We start from the raw sequence: 24,127 nt of genomic DNA, 5'->3' as shown, positions 1-24,127 counted from the left end.
AACTTTACTTTACAGCTTTTTGGATACCTCAACACCAAGAAATACTTTTCAAAAGGCATTTCAGAGCAAGTTCCTTTCTTAATGTCCCTCCTAAAACCATTTTGCAAGTTGAAGCATCCATCCATTTCACCCACAACTTTACTTTACAGCTTTTTGGATACCTCAACACCAAAATATACCTTTCAAAAGGCATTTCAGAGCAACATCCTTTCTTAATGTCCCTTCTAAACCCATTTTCCAACTTGAAGTACCCGTCTTTTTCACCACAACTTTGCTTTACGACTTTTTTCCACACCCAAACATCAAGCAATACTTTTCAAAAGGCTCTATTATATTTTTTTCAGAACAAGTTTTTTCTTAATGTCCTTCATAAACCAATTTTACAAGTTGAAGTAGTTATCTTTTTCACCACAACTTTATTTTACGACTTTTTGCACACATCAAGATCAAGCAATACCTTTCAAAAGACATTTCAGAGCAAGTTCCTTTCCTAATGTCCCTTCTAAACCCATTTTACAAGTTAAAGTACTTATCTTTTTCCCCACGACTTTACTTTACGACTTTTTTCCACACCCAAACATCAAGCAATACTTTTCAAAGACATTTCAGAACAAGTTTTTTCTTAATGTCCTTCCTAAACCAATTTTACAAGTTGAAGTAACCATCCTTTTCACCCACAACTTTACTTTACAGCTTTTTGAATGCTCCAACATCAAGCAATACTTTTCAAAAGACATTTCAGAACTAGTTCTTTTCTTAGTGACCGTCCTAAATCCATTTTACAAATTGAAGTACCCATCCTTTTCCTCACAACTGTACTATAAGGCTTTTCGAATACCCCAACATCAAGCAATACTTTTCAAAAGCATTTCAGAACAAGTTCTTTTCTTAATGTCCTTCCTAAACTCATTTTACAAGTTGAAGTAGCCATCCTTTACAACCAACACCAAGCAATACTTTTCAAAAGGCATTTCACAACAAGTTCCTTTCTTAATGTCCCTCCTAAACCCATTTTACAAGTTGAAGCACTCATCCTTTTCACCACAACTTTACTTTACAACTTTTTTCTTAATGTCCCTTCTAAACCCATTTTACAAGTTGAAGTACCCAACTTTTTCACCCAAAACTATACTTCACAGCTTTTTGAATGCCCACAACACCAAGCAATACTTTTCAAAAGGAATTTCAGAACAAGCTATTTTCTTAATGTCCTTCCTAAACCCATTTTACAAGTTGAAGTTCCCACCCTTTTCACCCGCAACTATACTTTACAGCTTTTTGAATGCCATATCATCAAGCAATACTTTTCAAAGACATTTCAGAACAAGTTCTTTTCTTAATGTCCATCCTAAGCCCATTTTACAAGTTGAAGTACCCATCTTTTTCACCACAACTTTACTTTACAACTTTTTTCTTAATGTCCCTCCTAAACCCATTTTACAGGTTGAAGTTCCCATCCTTTTCACCCACAACTTTACTTTACAGCTTTTTGAATGCCCCAACTCCAAGCAATACTTTTCAAAAGGCATTTCAGAACAAGTTATTTTCTTAATGTCCCTTCTAAACCTATTTTCCAACTTGAAGTACCCATCCTTCTCACCCACGACTTTACTTTACAGCTTTTGAATGCCCCAACACCAAGACATACTTTTCAAAAGGCATTTCAGAACCAGTTCCTTTCTTAATGTCCCTCCTAAACCCATTTTACAAGTTGACGTACCCATCCTTTTCACCCACAACTTTACTTTACAGCTATTGAAGGCCACAACACCAAGCAATACTTTTCAAAAGGCATTTCAGAACAAGTTATTTTCTTAATGTCCCTTCTAAACCTATTTTCTAACTTGAAGTACCCATCCTTCTCACCCACAATTTTACTTTACAGCTTTTGAATGCTCCAACACCAAGCAATACTTTTCAAAAGGCATTTCAGAACCAGTTCTTTTCTTAATGTCGCTCCTAAACCCATTTTACAAGTTGAAGTACCCATTCTTTTCACCCACAACTTTACTTTACAGCTTTTGAATGCCCCAACACCTAGCAATACTTTTCCAAATGGCATTTCAGAACCAATTTCTTTCTTAATGTCCCTCATAAACCCATTTTATAAGTTGAAGTACCCATCCTTTTCACCCACAACTTTACTTTACAGCTCTTGAAGGTCACAACACCAAGTAATACTTTTCAAAAGGCATTTCAGAACAAGTTCTTTTCTTAATGTCCCTTCTAAACCTATTTTCTAACTTGAAGTACCCATCCTTCTCACCCACAATTTTACTTTACAGCTTTTGAATGCTCCAACACCAAGCAATACTTTTCAAATGGCATTTCAGAACCAGTTCTTTTCTTAATGTCCCTCCTAAACCCATTTTACAAGTTGAAGTACCCATCCTTTTCACCACAACTTTACTTTACAACTTTTTTCTTAATTTCCCTCCTAAACCCATTTTACAAGTTGAAGTACCCAACTTTTTCACCCAGAACTATACTTCACAGCTTTTTAAATGCCCACAACACCAAGCAATACTTTTCAAAAGGCATTTTAGAACAAGTTCTTTTCTTAATGTTCCTCCTAAACCCATTTTACAAGTTGAGGTACCTATCCTTTTCACCACAACTTTACTTGACAACTTTTGTGCACACCACAATATCATGCAAGTTTCCACTTCAGGTCAGATTTTTTTTTATGCACGCCACAATATGATGCAAGTTTCCACTTCAGTTCAGATTTTTCTCAAAGAGATGAAAAAATTTAAAATACTGTTCCAAATTTTTTCATAGAAGATAGAAAGTTCAAGTTATCTTCTGAATTTTATTAAAGAGCTTACAGTTCAATTCTAATTTCTCCAAAAAAAATAAACATCTTCCATTTCAGTTCTTAATTTCACAAAGACAAAAGGAAATTTAAAGTTCTATTTGAAATTTCTCAATGAAGTGAAGAAAAGTTCAAGCTCTCTTCTGAATTTTCTCAATGAAAAAGAAATTAGTTTTTGATCAATTCTATTTTTCCTAATAATATAAAAAGGTTCCACTTCAGTTCAGATGTTTCCCCAAAGAAATAAATTTTAAATTCTCCTCCAAATTTTTTGTAGAAGATAGAAAAAGTTACACATAGATCGTGAATATTTCTCTATGAAGATAAGGAGCTAATTTTCTCATTGATGTGAAGAAAAGTTCAAGTTCTTTTCCTAACTATCCATATGAGAATAAATAAGTTACAGATCAATTCTATTTTTCAAGAAATATAAAAATTTTCCACTTCAGTTCAGATTTTTCTCAAAAAGATGGATAAATTTCAAATTACTGTTCTAAATTTTTCATAGAAGATAGAAAAAGTTTTACATTGATCATAAAAAGTTAACTCAAGTCTGAATTTTATTAAAGAACTTACAGTTCGATTCTAATTTTTCCAGAGAAAAATAAAAATCATCCACTTCAGTTCGTAATTTCACAAAGACACAAAGAAATTTAAAGTTCTCTTCTGAATTTTCTTAGAGAAAAGAATAAAGTTATAGTTCAATTCTAATTTTTTTTCAAAGAAAATAAAAAATCTCCAACAAGCATGCATAGTAAGAGAGAAATACAAAGTCGACCTGGGGGGATTTTCCGGTGAGTATGGTTAGGTTAGATTAGGTTAGACTAGATTAAGTTAGGTTAGACTAGATTAAGTTAGGTTTGATTAGGTTAGGTTAAGGCAGGTTAGGTTAGGTCAGCTAGCTAACCGTCTCTCCATGTTTAAGTTAGGTTAGGTTAGGCTAGATTAAGTTATGTTAGGTTAGGTTAAGTTAGGCTAGCCTACGCACGCGCGCGTACGTAGGCTAACCTAACCTAACTTAAAAAGTTAGGGCCTTCAAGAGCTGTGGCCTTCAAGACCTTCGTGGCCTTCAAGAGCTGTAAAGTAAAGTTGTGGTGAAAAGGATGAGTACTTCAACTTGTAAAATGGGTTTAGGAGGGACATTAAGAAAGAAACTGGTTCTGAAATGCCATTTGAAAAGTATTGCTAGGTGTTGGGACATTCAAAAGCTGTAAAGTAAAGTTGTGGGTGAAAAGAATGGGAGCTTCAACTTGTAATATGGGTTTAGGAGGGACATTAAGAAATCAACTTGTTCTGAAATGCCTTTTGAAAAGTTGTTCTTGGTGTTGGACATTCAAAAGCTGTAAAGTAAAATTGTGGGTGAGAAGGATGGGTACTTCAAGTTAGAAAATAGGTTTAGAAGGGACATTAAGAAAATAACTTGTTCTGAAATGCCTTTTGAAAAGTATTGCTTGGTGTTGTGACCTTCAAGAGCTGTAAAGTAAAGTTGTGGGTGAAAAGGATGCGTACTTCAACTTATAAAATGGGTTTAGGAGGGACATTAAGAAAAGAACTTGCTCTGAAATGCCTTTTGAAAAGTATGTCTTGGTGTTGGGGCATTCAAAAGCTGTAAAGTAAAGTCGTGGGTGAGAAGGATGGGTACTTCAAGTTGGAAAATAGGTTTAGAAGGGACACTAAGAAAAGAACTTGTTCTGAAATGCCTTTTGAAAAGTATTGCTTGGTGTTGAGCATTCACAAAGCTGTAAAGTAAAGTTTTGGGTGAAAAGGATGGGAACTTCAACTTGTAAAATGGGTTTAGGAGGGACATTAAGAAAAAAAAGTTGTAAAGTAAAGTTGTGGTGAAAAAGATAGGTACTTCAACATGTAAAATGGGTTTAGGATGGAAATTATGAAAAGAACTTGTTCTGAAATGTCTTTGAAAAGTATTGCTTGATGATATGGCATTCAAAAAGCTGTAAAGTATAGTTGCGGGTGAAAAGGTTGGGAACTTCAACTTGTAAAATGGGTTTAGGAAGGACATTAAGAAAATAACTTGTTCTGAAATACCTTTAGAAAAGTATTGCTTGGTGTTGTGGGCATTCAAAAAGCTGTGAAGTATAGTTTTGTGTGAAAAAGTTGGGTACTTCAACTTCTAAAATGGGTTTAGAAGGGACATTAAGAAAAAAAGTTGTAAAGTAAAGTTGTGGTGAAAAGGATGAGTGCTTCAACTTGTAAAATGGGTTTAGGAGGGACATTAAGAAAGGAACTTGTTTTGAAATGCCTTTTGAAAAGTATTTCTTGGTGTTGGTTGTAAAGGATGGCTACTTAAACTTGTAAAATGGGTTTAGGAAGGACATTAAGAAAAGAACTTGTTCTGAAATGCTTTTGAAAAGTATTGCTTGATGTTGGGGTATTCGAAAAGCCTTATAGTTCAGTTGTGAGGAAAAGGATGGGTACTTCAATTTGTAAAATGGATTTAGGACGGTCACTAACAAAAGAACTTGTTCTGAAATGTCTTTTGAAAAGTATTGCTTGATGTCGGAGCATTCAAAAAGCTCTAAAGTAAAGTTGCGGGTGAAAAGGTTGGTTACTTCAACTTGTAAAATTGGCTTAGGACGGACATTAAGAAAAAACTTGTTCTGGAATACCTTTGAAAAGTATTGCTTGATGTTTGAGTGTGGAAAAATGTCATAAAGTAAAGTCGTGGTGGATAAGATAAGTACTTTAACTTCTAAAATGGGTTCAGGAGGGAAATTAAGAAAGGAATTTGCTCTGAAATGACTTTTGAAAGGTATTGCTTGATCTTGAGGTGTGCAAAAAGTCGTAAAATAAAGTTGTGGTGAAAAAGATAACTACTTCAACTTGTAAAATTCGTTTATGAAGGACATTAAGAAAAAACTTGGTCTGTAAAAATATAAGATAGCCATTTGAAAATAATGGCTTGTTGTTTGGGTCTGGAAAAAAATATTAGAGTACAGTTCTAATGAAAAAGTCGGGTAATTCAAGCTGATCAAGTGTTTTAGGAGTGTTACTCAGAAAAAAAGTTATTCTGATATGCCTTTTGAAAGGTATATTTGGTGTTGAGGTATCCAAAAAACTGTAAATTAAATTTTTGGGTGAAAAGGATGGTTGCTTCAACTTGTAAAATGGTTTTAGAAGGGACATTAAGAAAGGAACTTGCTCTGAAATGCCTTTTGAAAAGTATTTCTTGGTGTTGAGGTATCCAAAAAGCTGTAAAGTAAAGTTGTGAGTGAAAAGGATAGGTACTTCAAGTTGGAGAATGGGTTTAGAAATGACATTAAGAAAAGAAGTTGCTCTGAAATACCTTTGAAAGGTATTGCTTGGTGTTGGAGCATTCAAAAAGCTGTAAAGTAAAGTTGTGGGTGAAAAGGATTGGTACTTCAAGCTGGAAAATGGGTTTAGAAGGGGCATTAAGAAAGGAACTTGCTCTGAAATGCCTTTTGAAAGGTATTTCTTGATGTTGAGGTATCCAAAAAGCTGTAAAGTAAAGTTGTGGGTGAAAAGGAAGGATGCTTCAACTTGTAAAATGGGTTTAGAATGAACATTAAGAAGAGATGTTGCTCTGAAATGTCTTTTGAAAGGTATTTCTTGGTGTTGGGGATATCCAAAAAGCTGTAAAGTAAAGTTGTGGGTGAAAAGAATGGGTACTTCAAGTTAGAAAATGGGTTTAGACGGGACATTAAGAAAGGAAATTGCTCTGAAATGTCTTTTTAAAAGTATTTCTTAGTGTTGAGGTATCCAAAAAGCTGTAAAGTAAAGTTGTGGGTGAAAAGGTTGGGAACTTCAACATGTAGAATGGGCTTAGGAAGGATATTAAGAAAAGAACTTGTTCTGAAATGCCCTTTGAAAAGTATTGCTTGGTGTTGGAGCATTCAAAAAGCTGTAGAGTAAAGTTGTGGGTGAAAAGGATGAGTACTTCAACTTGGAAAATGGTTTTACAATGGAAATTATGAAAAGAACTTGTTCTGAAATGTCTTTGAAAAGTATTGCATGATATTGGTGCATTCAAAAATCTGTAAAGTAAAGTTGTGGGTGAAAAGGATGGATGCTTCAGCTTGTAAAATGGGTCTAGGAGGGACTTTAAGAAAGGAACTTGCTCTTAAATGCCTTTTCAAAAGTATTGCTTGGTGTTGAGGTATCCAAAAAGTTGTAAAGTAAAGTTGTGGGTGAAAAGGATGGGTACTTCAAGTTGTAAAATGGGTTTAGAAGGGACTTTAAGAAAATAAGTTGCTCTGAAATGCCTTTTTGAAAGGTATTTCTTGGTGTTGATGCATCCAAAAAGCTGTAAAGTAAAGTTGTGAGTGAAAAGTATGGATGCTTCAACTTGTAAAATTGGTTTAGGAGGGACATTACGAAAGGAACTTGCTCTGAAATGCCTTTTGAAAGGTATTGCTTGGTGTTGAGATATCCAAAAAGCTGTAAAATAAAATTGTGGGTGAAAAGGATGGGTACTTCAAGTTGGAAAATGGGCTTAGGAGGAACATTAAGAAAAGAACTTGTTCTGAAATGCCTTTTGAAAAGTATTGCTTGGTGTTGTGGGCATTTAAAAAGCTGTGAAGTATAGTTCTGGGTGAAAAAGTTGGGTACTTCAACTTGTAAAATGGGTTTAGGAGGGAAATTAAGAAAAAAGTTGTAAAGTAAAGTTGTGGTGAAAAGGATGGGTACTTCAACTTGTAAAATGGGTTTAGGAGGGACTTTAAGAAAAGAAGTGGTTCTGAAATGACATTTTAAAAGTAGTGCTTGGTGTTGGAGCATTCAAAAGCTGTAAAGTAAAATTGTGGGTGAGAAGGATGGGTACTTCAAGTTAGAAAATAGGTTTAGAAGGGACATTAAGAAAATAACTTGTTCTGAAATGCCTTTTGAAAAGTATTGCTTGGTGTTGTGGCCTTCAAGAGCTGTAAATTAAAGTTTTGGGTGAAAAGGATGGGTACTTCAACTTGTAAAATGAGTTTAGGAGGGACATTAAGAAAGGAACTGGTTCTGAAATGCCTTTTGAAAAGTATTGCTAGGTGTTGGGGCATTCAAAAGCTGTAAAGTAAAGTTGTGGGTGAAAAGGATGAGTACTTCAAGTTGTAAAATGGGTTTAGGACGGACACTAAGAAAAGAACTTGTTCTGAAATGCCTTTTGAAAAGTATTGCTTGGTGTTGTGGCCTTCAAGAGCTGTAAAGTAATGTTGTGGGTGAGGGGGGGACCTTTAGGGCCGGGTGGCCCTTTGGAAGCCCTGTGGACCTTTGGGGACTGGTGGAGGGCCTTTGGGGGTCCGGGGAGGGCCTTTGGGGGTCTGGGGAGGGCCTTTGGGGGTCTGGGGAGGGCCTTTGGGGGTCTGGGGAGGGCCTTTGGGGGTCTGGGGGGCACTTGAGGGCCGATTGGTCCTTTGGGAGCCCGGTGGACCTTTGGGGACCGGGTGAGGGCCTTTGGGGGTCCGGGGAGGGCCTTTGGGGGTCCGGGGAGGGCCTTTGGGGGTCTGGGGAGGGCCTTTGGGGGTCCGGGGGCCCTTTGGGAGCCTGGGGGACCTTTGAGGACAGGGGGAGGGCCTTTGGGGGTCCGGGGGCCCTTTGGGAGCCCGGGGACCTTTGAGGACCGGTGGCTTCCTTCGGGGTTGGGTAGGGGGATCGGAACCCTTTGGGGTTGTGGTAGGGGACCTCTCAACACTGTTCAAATGGAAATTGTGTATTATAACGACCACAGAGTTTCACCCTCAAATCCTCTTCTAAAATCATCTTTAAAATCATCTTTTAAAATGTCTCTAACTGTTTCACCGAAATAATTCCATAAAATGACTAACACGGTTTCGCCCAAATAATCCCTAAACGTAATTTCAGCGTGTTCCTTTTGTTTGGCATCTCTGCGCTGATACATTTCAAATTATTTGGAAACCCTTTCGTGAATCAATCTCTTCATCGCTAAGATCTAAACATTCGCTCGGAGACAGTTCTCTTTAGAAACAACAAATTAGTTCCCTTTCGTGTCAAATCAATTCTCTTTAGAAACAACGAATTAATTCCCCTTTCATGTCAATCAATCAATCATGACATCATCTGTCATGTGTGATCTAAACTTTGCCTCGGAAACATTCTCTTTGGAAATACATCAAAGACATTAATTAACTTGACGTCATCTGTCAGACATTAATTAACCTTGCCCGGAAACAATTTGATTAATGACTCAATAATCCATGAAAGTGAGAAAGTTCCTGTTTTTCCATTCTCACTGACAAAAACCATAAACCAGATATAAATGTGACAAAATTCCTGTTTTTCAAATTCTCACTGACAAAAACCATAAAAACATCCATGAATGTGACAAAATTCATGTTTTATAAGTGAGAAAAATACTGTTTTTTCATTCCCACTGACAAAAACCATAAATCATCCATAACCATCCATGAAAAACATCAAATAAATCGACCAACACACATAACCATCCAAGAAAACAGACATAAATGTGACAAAGTTCCTGTTTTTTCATTCTCACTGACAACAAACAGACATAAATTATGTAAAAAAAGTTGTAGGTGGCAGCAGGGGTGAGTCGCTGGAGATATTAGGGCATCTCTACTTCTGGTGTCTGTAGGTAGTAAATTACTTAGTATATGATAATTTTTACACTGAGAGATGCTATTGACAAAGTTTTGAGACAAGAATATTGCGGTTTTAGGAAGAATATTATATATGCTGACGAAATTTTCACCCTTAGGTTAATAAATTGACAAGTGCCTGACTTTTCAAACAAATTTTGTCCTCAGTTGTAAAGATCATGATCAGGCTTTCGATCATTAGGATTAAGGTCCTTTATTAAAGCTATTATCCTTGTATAGTATAACAGACAAATACATTAAAGTGATTAGTGCTATGTACGATAATAACACTGCTGCTGTTAAGGTAGGAAATGAGGTTAGCAGCTGGTTTTGTATTAAATGAGGAGTTAAGCAGGGTTGTGTTCTATCCCCCTTTATATGGATTATTGTGATGGACTTTGTTTTAAGGAGCGCTGGAAAGGCAATGGGAGACCACGGAATCAAATGGGGAGGAAAAAGTCTCCTGGACTTAGATTGTTCTGATGATTTAATCATCCTAAATGAAAGTGTGAGCAAAATGAATGAACTTCTACAGGTTTTGCGAGTTCAGGATGCTAGAATATGTTCGAAAATTAATGTTAAGAAGACTAATTCACTAAGGCTAGAAATAAGTGAAAATGAAAGGTGACGTTGGGTAACAAAATAATTGATCAGGTGGACCGCTCCATTGACCTTGGTAATATTATTATTAGAGACGGTGGGAGCAGTGAAGATGTTAAAAGTAGAATAGCCAAGACTCAGGGTATTTTTTCACAGTGCTGCGATCAAGGTAGGAAATGAGGTTAGCAGCTGATTTTGTATTGAAGCAGGAGTTAAGCAGGGTTGTGCTCTATCCCCCTTTATATGGATTATTTTGATGGACTTTGTCTTAAGGAGCGCTGGAAAGGCAATGGGAGACCACGGAATCAAATGGGGAGGAAAAAGTCTCCTTGACTTAGATTATGCTGATGATTTAATCATCCTAGATGAAAGTGTGAGCAAAATGAATGAACTTCTACAGGTTCTGTGAGTTCAGGATACTAGAATATGTTTGAAAATTAATGTTAAGAAGACTAAGTCACTAAGGCTAGAAATAAGTGAAGATGAAAGGTGACGTTGGGTGACAAAATGATTGATCAGGTGGACAGCTTCACTTACCTTGGTAGTATTATTAGTAAAGATGGTGGGAGCAGTGAGGATGTTAAAAGTAGAATAGCTAAGGCTCAGGGTGTTTTTTCACAGTTAAAAAAAATTTGGAAGAATAGAAAGATAAGTCTGCAAACCAAGATTAGAATATTAGAAGCTACAGTGATGACAGTGGTCAAGTATGGCTCTGAAGCATGGACGCTCCGAAAAGCGGATGAAGATTTGCTCGATGTTTTCCAGAGAAATTGCTTAAGAATTTTTCTGGGTACCCGGCTGACTGACCGTATTTCAAACAGTATAAACAATGTGGTTCAATCCCGCTCTCCAGGGCTATAATGAGAGAAGGGTTGAGGTGGCTAGGGCACGTTGTGCGGATGAAGGATGACAGATTGCCGAAGATTGTTCTTTTTGGCCAACCGTAAAGGGCTAAACGCAAAGCAGGTCGTCCTCGTCTGGGGTGGGAGGACGTCAAAAAGAAAGATTTAAAGGAAATGGGAACTTCGTGGCTGGATGTAAAAAGGGAGGCTTTGAATAGATTGGGGTGGAGGAGGTCCGTGCGTAGCTGTGTTGGCCTCAGGCGGCTTGGTGCTGCGGTGAGTTTTTAGTAGTAGTATTACGTATATGAAGCGTTGCCCCCTCTTCAATACCTTGCTCTTTACGCTAAAGCTGTTAGCACTTTCAATAAAGCTTCCTATTCTAATTAAACGGAGTTTAATTAGAATAGGGGGGGTATATGAAATAATTTCTATTCGTTTTTCAAATAATGCCGATAAATCTGGCTCACCCTCTATGAAATATAACCTTTGCCCTCACGGAAAACTCCTCCGTAAAAATTTCATCCAACGTTGAGTGCATCCCGCCCCCCGTCAAACTCCCTCCAGATAGTTCCATCCTCGCTGAGAATCTCCCCTCCCTGTTAAATTGCTTGTGGACGATTCAGCCTTAAAAATTCTCCTTAGCATTCTTTCATTTGAACAAGACAATAATTTCTATTCAGTTTCTCGATCACTTCAAAAAGCCCCCTTCCGTGGAAATTATTCCCGGAAACCAAAACACGCGAAAAAAGCCCCTGGATAATATCCCCGGAACATCTCCACATGACAAATTTGGCAAAGAGAATGTAAGATATTTAAAAATAATTTCGTATAGTAATGCTGTCAAATTCCCCCAGTATAACATTTCCCCGGGAATATTCAGCCCCAAGAAATTTCCCTCCCCACAGAAATCCACCCCAATAACACCCCCCCCCCCCCCAAAAAAAATAAACAATATCTGTATACTTCCCAATAACAAATACTATACGTTAACAATGGGTGAATTTCATAATTTACGGACCTCTCCCCAAGGACTGTGGGGGGGGGGGGGTAATTTTACACCTAAACACTTATTATTTGATTTTTCAACCATACTGAACAAAATGTATCTCAAAATTTTGAACAGATATTTTTGGGGAAAAAATAGGCATGGGAGGAGGCCCAGTTGCCCTCCAATCTTTTTGGTCACTTAAAAGGGCATTGGAACTTTTAATTTGCGTTCGAATGCACCCTCTCCCGATCTTCTAGGACCATTATTTCGATACAATTACCCATGGGGAAAAAATTAAAACAAACATGCATCTGTGATCTGTCTTCTGACAAAAATAGCAAAATTTCAAATTTGAATTTTTGCAGATAGGAGCTTGACGCTTCTACACTAAGGTTCTCTGGTACGCTGAATCTGATGGTGTTATTTTTTATTACGATTCCTTTAATGTTGAGGGGTGTTCCCCCTATTTCAACAATCAAGCAAATCTTCTCTGGCTCGTAACGTTTGGTGGGTAACACTAAACTTGATGAATCCTATATATTTGGAATTAGTATAATGAGCTGATTATTTTGATATATCTATTGATATAAAAATTCTATTTTTTAGAGTTTCGAGTACTATTGGACCGAGTCGCTCCTTACTTACAGTTTTTTACCACGAACTGTTTTATTGTGGTCTAATCAGAATCTAAATTGTTTCAGTCCAAATCAGAACAAAACCTATTAAGTACAACTTACGCTTTATGCTAAAGTTTGAATTCTTTCCCAATTCTTTAAGAACGACTCCTGAAACACAAGGCTCGTTTAATTAGAACAATAAGAAGCTTATATATATTACATTTTTTTCTAATCAATTGACAACCTGATCTTCCCTTTTTTAGCGCCCGAAGTTTTGGCGGAAGAACCAGCTTATCCACAGAGTGACATTTGGTCTCTCGGAGCGATGACTTACACTTTACTTTCGGGGGTCTCTCCTTTCAAAGGAGAAACTGATGAGGAAACAAGACAAAATATTGTATTTGTACGATACAGATTTGAACCCCTTCATAAAGAAATTACAATGGAGGCAACAAGGTAAGCACCTTAGATCATTGCACGATCCTCATGTGCCTTCATTGTATGTGAAAAATTGAACGAAATTTGGTTGTGGGGCTCTTCAAATATGCTTTTTAAGCTATGTCAAAGGTACTATCCAAGAGATTCTTCAAAATCGTATTAAAAAGATATCACCAAAAGGAATATATTCAGTATTTGTTTTTAATAAATAAGAAATTAATTGAAAATGCTGCTTAAAATATATTAAAATTCTTATTTTTTTTAGCCTCTAAAATTCTGATATTATTTTCGTGCACCATTTACTCGCGACCCCCAAATAGAATAGTCTAGAATATTTTTTTTTCGCCTTTTAAGGTTTGATATTGTTTACACTCACCACCCCCAAATAGAATCCTCTCGAAATTATTTTTTCCGTTCACCTAAAATATTGATGTTTTTCAATCATACGAAGCGTATAAGCCACGATAGCGACTTAGACTAAGGAGATCAGCAATAGCGGCAACTTCCACTAAAAGAAAAGATCTTCCATTTAAAGATCCTGTTTGCAATTTCTAATTTATATCAATCAAGAATTAAATGTACCCGTCTTTAATCCAAAATTATATAACTTAATATTATCTACAAATACTTTAGCACAACCTCGTCGTTTAACATGTAATTTCTTTGATTTTATTGGGAAAATTCGAATGTGCATGAGATTCAATTTCGCAGCATCTGATTTTAGACACTGTTTTAGAATAAGAGGCAATAAAGATTAAAGCGCACACAATTTTTTTCAGTAGACTTGACAAAAACTACAAAAATAAATAACTAGTTTTTGTAAAAAAAACTTTTTATAGAAGTTTCGTTAAATGCAATAACTTACCATTTTTCATTTAAATTCTAAAGTTAATGTCATTATTTTTACCTTAACATATACTTTTATTGTTTGAAACTTTTAGAAAGGCGTTTCGTTTTTATCATCTAGATCCAAACTAAGTTTATTCTAAATATTTCATTTCGACTTTTTGGTTTTGAACTCTCTTCCTCTAGGTATCAGTTGCATAGTGCTGTCATCAATGTTCTGTTCTTTTTTTTTAGGTTTTTGATGCTAATATTTAAGCGTGCACCCCTCAAGCGACCAGCAGCTGAAGAATGTTTAGAGAATAGGTGGCTTCAACCAACTGAATTTATGCTTAAAAAGCGCCAAAGAGCCGTTTTCCTTGGGAATCGATTGAAGGTATGTATCTTCAACGGCTCTTAAATAAAGGATGGGGGAATTATGGTCTTTTTAGTTTTATTCCATCATCATTTTTCAATACCTTCTGGTTAAAAATACATCGTATCGATGTGATACCGATATAATTTGCCGATAAATTGCCCTCCGGAGAAAAAGACCTTACCTAAAGCTTAAACCTTGCATTCTCTACCCATATTCGTGCTCACATTCTTCTCTCTGGTCTATTACGTACCAAAGAGCAACCGCAATAATTCACTGTGGATACCAAATAATGCAAAAAAGATTTATTTAGAAAAGATTTAGAAAAACAATTCAAACCGAATAAAGTACCAGTCTGGACAATGCTTAATAAGTTCAATCCAACTGGGGCAAGTTGTACCGCAGAAAGCACAACTTTTCGGCATTTTCTCCTTTCAGAGACCTTTGTTTGTCATCCTGAATTTTCCCAACTGTGCTAAAACATCTTTCGCTTGGGACAGTAGAGGGCGGATAGCAGAGGTACTTCTGAGTAAGTTGTGCAGTCTGTTGAAACAACTGCCGTTATTTCGCCACCACTCTAACGAGCAGCCTCACTCATGTACCTTTCCAGTTTCTGGTCAATATTGTCTGCTGACTCTTCTTCCTCAAATGTTAAAATTGCAAGCATGTTACCAAACAAGCAACCAATCCAACAAGGTGTGCCTAGTTCTCCTTCATTTTGGGTTTTCCTTCTCTTCTGCTAGCGTGACTAATTTTGTTTCTTCCAATGTCTGACTCTGTGTTTCATCTTATAGCCATCTTTTAGCGTTACCGAGTGTCTCCTGATTTAGGGGTCGCTGCTTGTATTTAGGACAAAGAAGACAAGCAAGAGCAACTTCTCTGGTTGTATGTTCTTGGACCCACCGTACATTTCGAACATTGCTATACCATATGTGTATTGACAAGAATTGACAACAAATATCCTTTGACTTTATTTGATTTACCTCTGCTGCTCTTTTCACCACGGTCATCAGACTTAGCTGGTGGCTCTGCCCCAAGGACTGGAGAAGCGAAAATTGCCTGAGTAAATCTGACACCAACTTCTGTATAAGATGTGAATAAAAAGAAAAAAAAAAAAATCGGCCGATATCCGATATTCTTGTCCTGACCCCCACATCGGCACTGACGGCCGATATATCGGTCGGGTCCTATAAATACACACATATATATATATATATATATATATATATATATATATATATATATATATATATTGTCCGGAAAACAATAGGACTGAGTCGATTTAAAAACATTTATTGAGCCAATCGTTGCAATTCTTTGAAAATTTTCAAAATAGGCTCTTTCTGAGTCAATGCAGCGCTGCTAACGCGATTTCCATGCATTGAAGGGGTCACGGTATGCATTCTCCGGAATAGCATTGAGAGTGCATGCTGCTTGGATCCCCTCTGTCACCTCAAAATGCTTGCCTTTCATCGGACTTTTCAGGTGAGGAAACAAAACAAAGTCCAGGGGGGGGGGGGGGGACACATTTGGGCTGTAGGGCGGCTGCGGAAGCATTGAGATGCCGGCCTTGGTCGGGTAGCTGTACACGAGAAAGGCGGTGTGAGCCGGGGCGTTGTCGTGGTGTGATTTCTAGTCTGTTGCGATGTCTGGTCGGACCCGATTGACCCTTCGTCTGAGTCTCTTGAGCAATTCCACATAAAACTTGGCGTTGACGGTTTGTCCAGGAGGAAAAAAATTCATGGTGAACGATGCCTTTGATGTCAAAAAAGACATTGAGCATCGTTTTTACTTTGGATTTTCTCATTCTTTCCTTTGATGGGTGAGAAGACGCCAACATGTACCACTCGGAAGATTGCGTTTTTGTCTCGGGATCATACTCAAAGATCCAGGACTCGTCACATGTGATTACGTTATTCAAAAATTGGGGGTCACTTTCACTTATGTTCAAATTTTCTTGGCACACTTCCACTCGCCGCATGTGGTCGTCAGTGAGCACTTTTGGGACCATTTTCGCGCAAAGCTTGCGCATGTTCAAATGCACCGTCACAGTGTCATGAACGACAGCTTTTGATAAATTTAACATTTGGGCAATTAAACAAATACTTAGTCGACGGTCTGAGTACAAAACTTTGCGCACACGAGCCACATTGTCGGTGTTTCTCGAAGTCGAAGGTCTTCAAGCACGGTCTTCATCAGCGACCTCTTCCCGGCCCTCCAAAAAGACCTGGTGCCATCGAAACGCACCATTTCTTGCTAAAGCAACATCTGGGTAAGCCTGCCTAGTCATATGAACCGGCCCTGTCGCATTTACCGAGTTTCACACATAATTTAATCGCACACCTCCGCTCTAACGAACGCTGCATTTTCGGCTTGCACCACTCACAGAAACACGTCACGCAAAAATGCCTGTCCTGACTTTCCAAGTGCTCAGAGACAACTACAACTGACCAGCCGCTCGTTCGTTAGCCAGGAACACCCTCTACCGAAACCAGCCGGCGCTCGCACGCTCCAAAGTACAGTCGCAGCGGAAGAAAATCAGTCCTATTACTTTAGGAATGCAAATTCTTCCTTAAAGTTGTGACCTTTTTAGATCGTTTTAGTGGCCAGAAATGTCAATATGCCAGCCAAGAAAAAAAAACTATGTAGCTGATTTCGAAGCCGGGCCCCGGCACTCGGCATGTGTAAGGCGTGTATATATTGATTCTCTTGAAAGTAGCAACCTCTAAATGAGTCAGTTTTGTGCCACTCTTTCCTCGGGAAAATTGAGGGCTCCCCAGGGAACAAATTGAACGTTGAAGGCCAATGACTTGTAATAAACAGTTGCGTTGTTTATGACATCTTTGTCGGTGTTTACTGGGTTTTGCGCCACAATTTGTTGACGTTGAAGATTATAATTGCGTTGGTCTTTTAACGTAATATTTCTTTCTTCTTCATTTTTGACACGCTCTAATTCTCGTTTTCGCATGTAGCCTAACCACTTTTCTTTGCCCTTGATTTTCAATTATGACACGTTTGGGTTCTCGCCGTCGCTTATCTTCTAACCACACTTTTCTTTCTTCTTCATTTTGGATTTTGTTTACTTTAGACAAATTTTCAATGCACTTTGCTTTAGCAGCCCGTATTGGTCTCGTCTCATTTGGTGGTTCAGGTTGTTGATTTTCACCCATTGTAAATTTAATTTGTTCAGGCCGTTCTCTTGGTCTTATCACTTTGGATAGTACAGGTGGTTCCATAGAATTATCATTTGTAACAATTGCAAATTTTCGTTTTTTGGGTCTTCTTACAGGCATTATATAACTGGTTGTGTTGAAAACTGGAAGCTAGAGGTTCTGTCGTAGAATTTAACCTAATAGAAAATAAAACTTATTTTTAAATTTTCAGGTATTTCTCTAGTTTCAATTAAAAATTATAATTTTTGATGAGACACCATAAATATTTTTGCAGTTTACATAATAACTTTAGAGATTCTGAACTGAGAACTAAGACAAAGTAACATTGATTAAAAAAAATATACTTTTAAGTTCAATTCAAAAACATCTTGGCATATGACGCCATTACAATGCTGATGTATATAAAAATCACGTCACTCACATGAATATTTTTTCCAAAATTGAGGCTTTTTTAATGAATTTTCTCAAACTTCTGACCTATATAGATCATTTTTTTTTGGGCCAGAAGATCCCAGAATACCAATACCCTGAAAGAATATGGAGCCGTTTTCGAAAAAAAAATACATAAATAAATTATTGCTCGTTTAAAGAGATAGTATATAGGCTATATATATCGCTCTCTTTAAGCGACGAATAATTGTATTCATGGCTACATTTTTCCCCAAAACAGCTCAAAAATTTCTTCTGAAAATAGGTACACAAAAACTTCCTGGCATGAAAAAACGATCTAGATAGATCATAACTGTTGTTTAGAGCCTTAATTTTAGAAAAAAGCCTTTTTTCATGTGAATGACGTTACATGCATTTAAAGAGCAACATACATCATTTCTTCCCGGGGGTAATAGTATCCCAGTGTAATTTGTTCATTTAATTATATAAACAAGATAGTAGAAAAAACGTGTAAGTTAAATAAAAATTCAAATAGGGATAAAATACTTTTAATAGACAGTGTTTCACAAACAGTGATAGAAATTCACAAAAAATACCAGATATTCGGTCACATATGCAGTGACCGTCATCATTAATAAAACACTGTCTATTAAAAGGGTTTTAGTCCTATTTGGACTTTCGTTTATCGTCATGGAAAGACAGCGTGGTCTCCGAAATTATCAACGTGTAAGTTAATCTAGACTTGGTGACAGGCATTTTTTCTATGTCTGGTCTTATTTCGAACAACATCTAGAGTAAACTTTGTGGAAGATAGCACAAGAGGAATTTCTCTTTTCCTATTTGGTTTGTTCCAATTCCATTTTGAAGTGGTTCAGGCATAGGAATAAAAATAATAACGTCCGGTCATATTTGGTCTTGGGATACAGTTTGCTTGATTACGTTGCGTTATATTACGTTATGTAGATTACGTTAATACTTGGCTGCAAGTACTTCAACGAGAAAAACTGATCAAATGTATCAGACTATGGCTATGAGTTTTTAAACAGCTGAAAAGAAAATTTGCTGATATTAAACAAAAAACATTTAAACAATATATCATTTTATGCTTGTAAGAAAGGTGGATGCACAGATGTTCAGTTAATAATGTGGACATAAAAACCCGATCACATCTAAATTGACGTCAAGTCTATAAAGTAGCCAACCTTGAAATTTTAAAGATAGTACGTCGATATTAATGCATCAAGCTCCTGACTGCAGGGGTGGATCTAGAGCAAAATCTTGGGGGGGGGGGGAGGACAATGTGAAAAGGACGCCAATGAGCAAAGTCCTGGGAGGCTCAATGTGACAAAGGTGCCAATAATTGACCAAATTCACAAATTTATTCTAAAAAAAAAGTGAAAAAAAGAAAAAAAAAACGGGGAAAGAGGCACCAGAAAAAATCTTGGAGGGGGGGGAGGGGGGCAGGGCCCTCGACCCCTTGAATCCGCCAGTGCCTGAATGTTTGGATATTCAGGATTATTTTGGCATCTAGTTCTATATTTGAGAACAGAAAATGTGCACAAGTACATTTTACAATGAACTTAGTCAAAGTAGCCTTCAAACATCATTTATAATTTAATGGCCAAAATATTTTTTGTTGTCATTCTTTGGCTCAAATCTAAATTTTTAGGGTTTAACCATGAGAACATAAAAACTTATGTGATTTAACACCAAACAAAAGAGCCAACAATAAGAGCCTTAATACCCTTAGTTTTAGTAGCAGTAGAAATAGCATGCGCAGACTTGGTCAAAAATAAACTTTTAGACTAAAAAAAGTCATCAAAAGGGGGATTAATTTGGATTTCTATCGCCTATGTCATCTTAATTTCTGCCTAGGTAATTTATTTATCTTTTTTTTCACATTTTCAGTACTTTTCATTGATATTACTAATCCAAATAGCACACAGACTAACAAGAGAAACCAACACGTCACAGAGTAAAAATTCCTTGATAATGAGATAAATCGACATGAAAGAAGAATGCGTATTTTTGTTCTGATCATTTGTGTTTACTTTGCTTCTTCTATTTTAGGACTTTTCGAGCGAATACCACACTTTAAGGAATCAGCAAGCAACTAAGGATGATCAAATATGCCTTACCCTTGGAATGGGTTTCAATCGTTCTCCTAGCACACAATATGACAGCCTAACTTCATTCTGATGTGTGAAAATTTACTTTTACTGGTTCTGGGAAAGGAAAGAGGGGAGAACTGTTTATTAGAAAAAAAAATATATAACAAGGTCATGAAATATCTTTAAAGTCTTCATCCATTGCTTTTTTTGTATTTTCAAATTCTAGTATTAATAATATCTGATTCTGCATGGACCAAAATTTTAAAAAAAGTACGCCAAAATATATCTTTTATAATTTGAACCTAAAATGTTTTTTGGGGCTTGAGATACTCGTCACACAAGAAAAAAAATATCAGAAAACTACTAAATTTATTTTGGAAGGAGGGGGGGGGGGGAGCATGATTATTCCAGATACAGAACAAATGGCAAATTCAGGAAAATATCGCTTAACTTACGGGATTTCAAAAGAGGGAGACACTCACCCAATACACGCTCAAGTCCCGCGTTCCAAAAGCTTTGGTGAGGTATACCTAATCTTTTAAACCATGAATATACAAAATTCATTACCTAATTTTCAAAATGAATACAGAGAAGGTAGAATATTCTCTTGTACAGATCACATACGTAGCTTATGTAGTTTTGACCACAAACAAATCAGTTTTTAAAAGTGTATGTCAGGTAAGCTTGTAAAACGTAAAGCTTTGTTTCTTTTTGTCCTATCAACACTTTCATAGTTTCCAAATATAAGGATATTGCCAACATTTATTTTTATCACCATAACAAAAATACATATATTATTCCGCTTCTCTTCTAAATTTTTCTTATATAAAAAAAAACAATAAAAACTGAAACACTACATCCAAGAAATAAAAAAAATTAATTTATTGAACATTATATTCACCTTGTTTCCCGAAGCAAGAAAAAAGGAATAATAAAAGGGTTATCATCATTTGTTATCGAAATTTTCAAACTAAGAATCACCAACTATTCATTCGAGCAATAAGAATCTCTTAAACAATATCTTCGGGAATGTTAGCCCAAAAAAAGTTTAGCCCAAAATGTTAGCCCAAAAAGTTAGCCCCAAAAAAAGAATGTTAGCCCAAAACAGATTTAAAAACAATGAAAACTATTTTTCATTAGCTTGCTTCCATTTGTGTCAAATAAGTGACTAAAGGTCAAAGTTGACAATCTCTTTGTAATTAATGTAAAAAATTTTTGATCAAGACCAGATGTTCGCTTTCTTTCCTTTTTCCATGGCTAGTTTATCACTGCCATATTATCCTGGTATCATGAGCGATATGTATAGAAATCGTGAACGATGTGCATAAATATTGTGAGCAATATTTATAGATATTATGAGAGATATGTATAGATATTGTGAGGGATATGTATAGATATTGTGAGCGATGTGTTTAGATATTCGTTTTTAATTATTTTTGTTGATCTTCCTGGATAACCTTTACATTTACTCGAAGTATACCCCTTATTATGCGACAAGACTTCACCATAATGTGGCTTATCTCATTTATTTTGAAAATAAACATTGAAACCTAGAAGAATTGCCTAATTTGTGACTTAGGAATTCTATTTGCCATGTAAAAGCTGTTGACAGTAGCGAGCGAAGTGTATTTGCCTGAAAAAAAAGCCAGAAAAAACGGCAAAACTACTCAAGCCGGAAACGTGAAACAAAGATTCTCTCTTTTTTTTATATGTAAAAAGATAAAAACAGAAAATTTAACTTGTTCTCCCCAAAAATATAAGCAAGTTCAGGTTGGAAAGACATCATGAATATATGTTACGAGAACCAAATATCCATGCTTCCAACCTGGGCTTAGAAAGGTCAACCAGGAACAAAGTCAGAGTTATGAAGTGTGGACGAAATACCCGGGCTTATTCTGATCTTATCAATCCAAGAGCCAAAACAACGTCTTAAGAGCCAAAACTGTGCAGGATCTTCTGTCATCTTTTCACAATATACTTTAGCTCTATCAAGACGAATTTACAAAAAGCACGTAGATATAAGTATTCGATTTCGATTGAGCCCTTAAACGACTCTCTACAATGTCCCAGCATCCCGCTAGCATCTGGAAGAAAAAAACCTGACACTATCTAAGCTAAAATGTGATGTTCTTTTATTAGACGGATGGTTGAAAATTTCCGGTTAAGGGTTTTTGACAAAGGTGATTCTTATGGTATACTTTATTTTGATTCACCACCAGTTGGAAAGGTTTGAAGCCCTTTTTCAAAATTCACCTAAAACTGTTTTCGTCATTAATTTTAACATGGATGTTTATGATCCTTCCTTATTTAGGGCAAAATGGCGATTCTTATACATTTAAAATTTATTCAAAAAATAGTTTTTTTTTATTTTTGGTTACTATGGGCTGTAGTTAGCTCGTCACTAGGTTGCAGCTATTACTCCAACCATGGAGGTTTTCGATAAATGCCGCCTCCTGTCTAAAAGCAATATTCTTGTCGGTCTTTTGTTTTGTTTATTATTTCACCTGACGTTGTTTTTTTTTCTGTCAATTGTTTCTTTTTTGTTGTTCTCTGCTGCATAAATTTGGATGCACTTTTAAAAACTACTCTACTGAAAAAAAAAAATAGATGACTGGACGATTTACAATAAGATATTACAGTTACCGAGTAATATAAAGTGAAATTTATTAGAAAGGCATATTTAAAAAAATCAGTTATTTAAGGTACTTCTAAATAAATTATCACAAAGGAGAAGTTTTGGAAAAGAGGCATTCCAAGAATAATATCATCGTCACAATGAAAAATAGAAAAGAGAGAGAGAGAGAGAGAGAGATTTGATCTTAATAGTCGACTACCGTGGCTTTATTCAAGAGAATCATATTCTTCCTAAAGTGCATACCACAAGGTAAGTTTCCACTCAAATAATATTTCCTGTCTATCTGTCCCAAAATTTTGCCATTCGACAACTTTTTATTCAAGTCAAAATCAGAAAGTGTCATTCAAATGGCTTAAATAATCTAAAAGAAAATTTTTATTTTTATTCAGATGGCTTGCTAGACAAAAAAAGGGAAATGCGAAGCAATTATTCAACTTTAGAATGTCATTTTTTCCATTTGAAAATGTGTTCTCTGTCATACTGTGAAAACGGGCAACTTCCGTGGCGTCAACTTGTGTGTGTGTGTGGGGGGGGGCTATGTTTTTCAACTTCAATGGCGGAAGATTATAAAAACGTGTTTTTGGGAGTAGTTTAATTAAAATGACTTTTTTGGTATTTCATTTAAAAAAAAACAATAAACTTGCCCCCTCCCTAAATATTGCAAAATGCATTTCCCCTTAATTTTTTGATTTGACGCTACTAGTCAACTTCAGATACAACGTAAAATTACAGAGCTTGAATTATTTCCGAGCGCTAAAAAATAATATACAAAATGAACGAAAAATGACTTAATTCACTTTTTAGGCCTCTTTATGGACTTCATATACATAATGTAAAAAAAAAAAATGTGAGCTAATAGCTAGTATAAACAAACTATGTTGCAAAAAGTAAAAAAGCTAATAAAAACTTGATTAAAATAAATTTCAAACAATCTTTTGATCATCAAAAATATTTTGAATCCGATAAATGTATAAAACTAATAAATTTAACAAACACACGTAAATATTCCACTTCTATTATCAAAATCTCCCTTTGTTATAGGCGTATCTCAATTTTTCTGAGCCAAAGTAATAAGCTTGTTCTAAACTTCACTGCTTAATTAATAATTTTATTGAACTTCTTTCTTCTTGGACAAATAGCTCCTTACATCTGGTTCCTTTGTCCAGTCCGTAAAAAACGCATCTAAATTTTTATTAAACTAGAAATAATTACCAAAAGCTATAGTATCCTGGAATTGCTTAGCATGCTTAAGAGAACAGCAGTCCACAATTCGATATTAACGAAAACACTTTACTTACATACAAATAAAAAACGTATCTTAATTAGATACAGTGAACGGCAACATTAAAATGCTCATTGCCTAAAAACCAAGTTTATTGAGATACGGCTTTTGCACCGAGTGCAGAAGGATGGCTCTTCAAGGCCTGGCCTACAGTTCATCTTTTTTTTGGAGGTCAATGTGTTTCCTTCTATAAGATGGATGCCGCATAACCCAATCAGCTGCCTCATCTACAATGGAATAGACTTCAGAGACATCGAATGCATAGTTTGTGAATTTGGCGTGAGGCTTTCCTGTTGAAGGATGCTTTCCCTAAAAATACAATACTTATATAATGTAAATATCAAGTTTTATTTTAACACACTGATCGTGAATCAAAGAAAAGAATTATCAATATATAAAATTCGAATTAAGTAACAAAGTTTAGCATTATTAATAATATCGGGTCAATGTGAATAATGCG

General features: G+C 36.1%; 2 protein-coding genes across 2 annotated transcripts in view; one reads left to right on the top strand and one right to left on the bottom strand.

Annotated features, from left to right (window-relative positions):
* Obsc (Obscurin) overlaps positions 1-20,589 on the top strand; it is a 247,589-nt gene extending 227,000 nt beyond the window's left edge. The window contains exons 35-37 of the mRNA XM_089096011.1: positions 12,704-12,896; positions 13,959-14,097; positions 19,710-20,589. Coding sequence (XP_088952137.1) covers positions 12,704-12,896; positions 13,959-14,097; positions 19,710-19,838 — 461 coding nt within the window. The 3' untranslated portion in view covers positions 19,839-20,589. The remainder of the gene's footprint in view (positions 1-12,703; positions 12,897-13,958; positions 14,098-19,709) is intronic.
* Positions 20,590-20,964: 375 nt separating this feature from the next.
* Positions 20,965-24,127, bottom strand: part of Eogt (EGF-domain O-GlcNAc transferase) — a 79,462-nt gene continuing 76,299 nt past the window's right edge. The window contains exon 9 of the mRNA XM_089095441.1: positions 20,965-23,976. Within this exon, the coding sequence (XP_088951567.1) occupies positions 23,815-23,976 (162 nt within the window). The 3' untranslated portion in view covers positions 20,965-23,814. The remainder of the gene's footprint in view (positions 23,977-24,127) is intronic.

Source organism: Artemia sp. Qi Xiang Cuo, chromosome 10, assembly GCF_049724085.1.
Source record: "Artemia sp. Qi Xiang Cuo chromosome 10, ASM4972408v1, whole genome shotgun sequence".
NCBI lineage: Eukaryota > Metazoa > Arthropoda > Branchiopoda > Anostraca > Artemiidae > Artemia > Artemia sp. Qi Xiang Cuo.
This window is presented reverse-complemented; position numbering and strand designations above follow the sequence as displayed.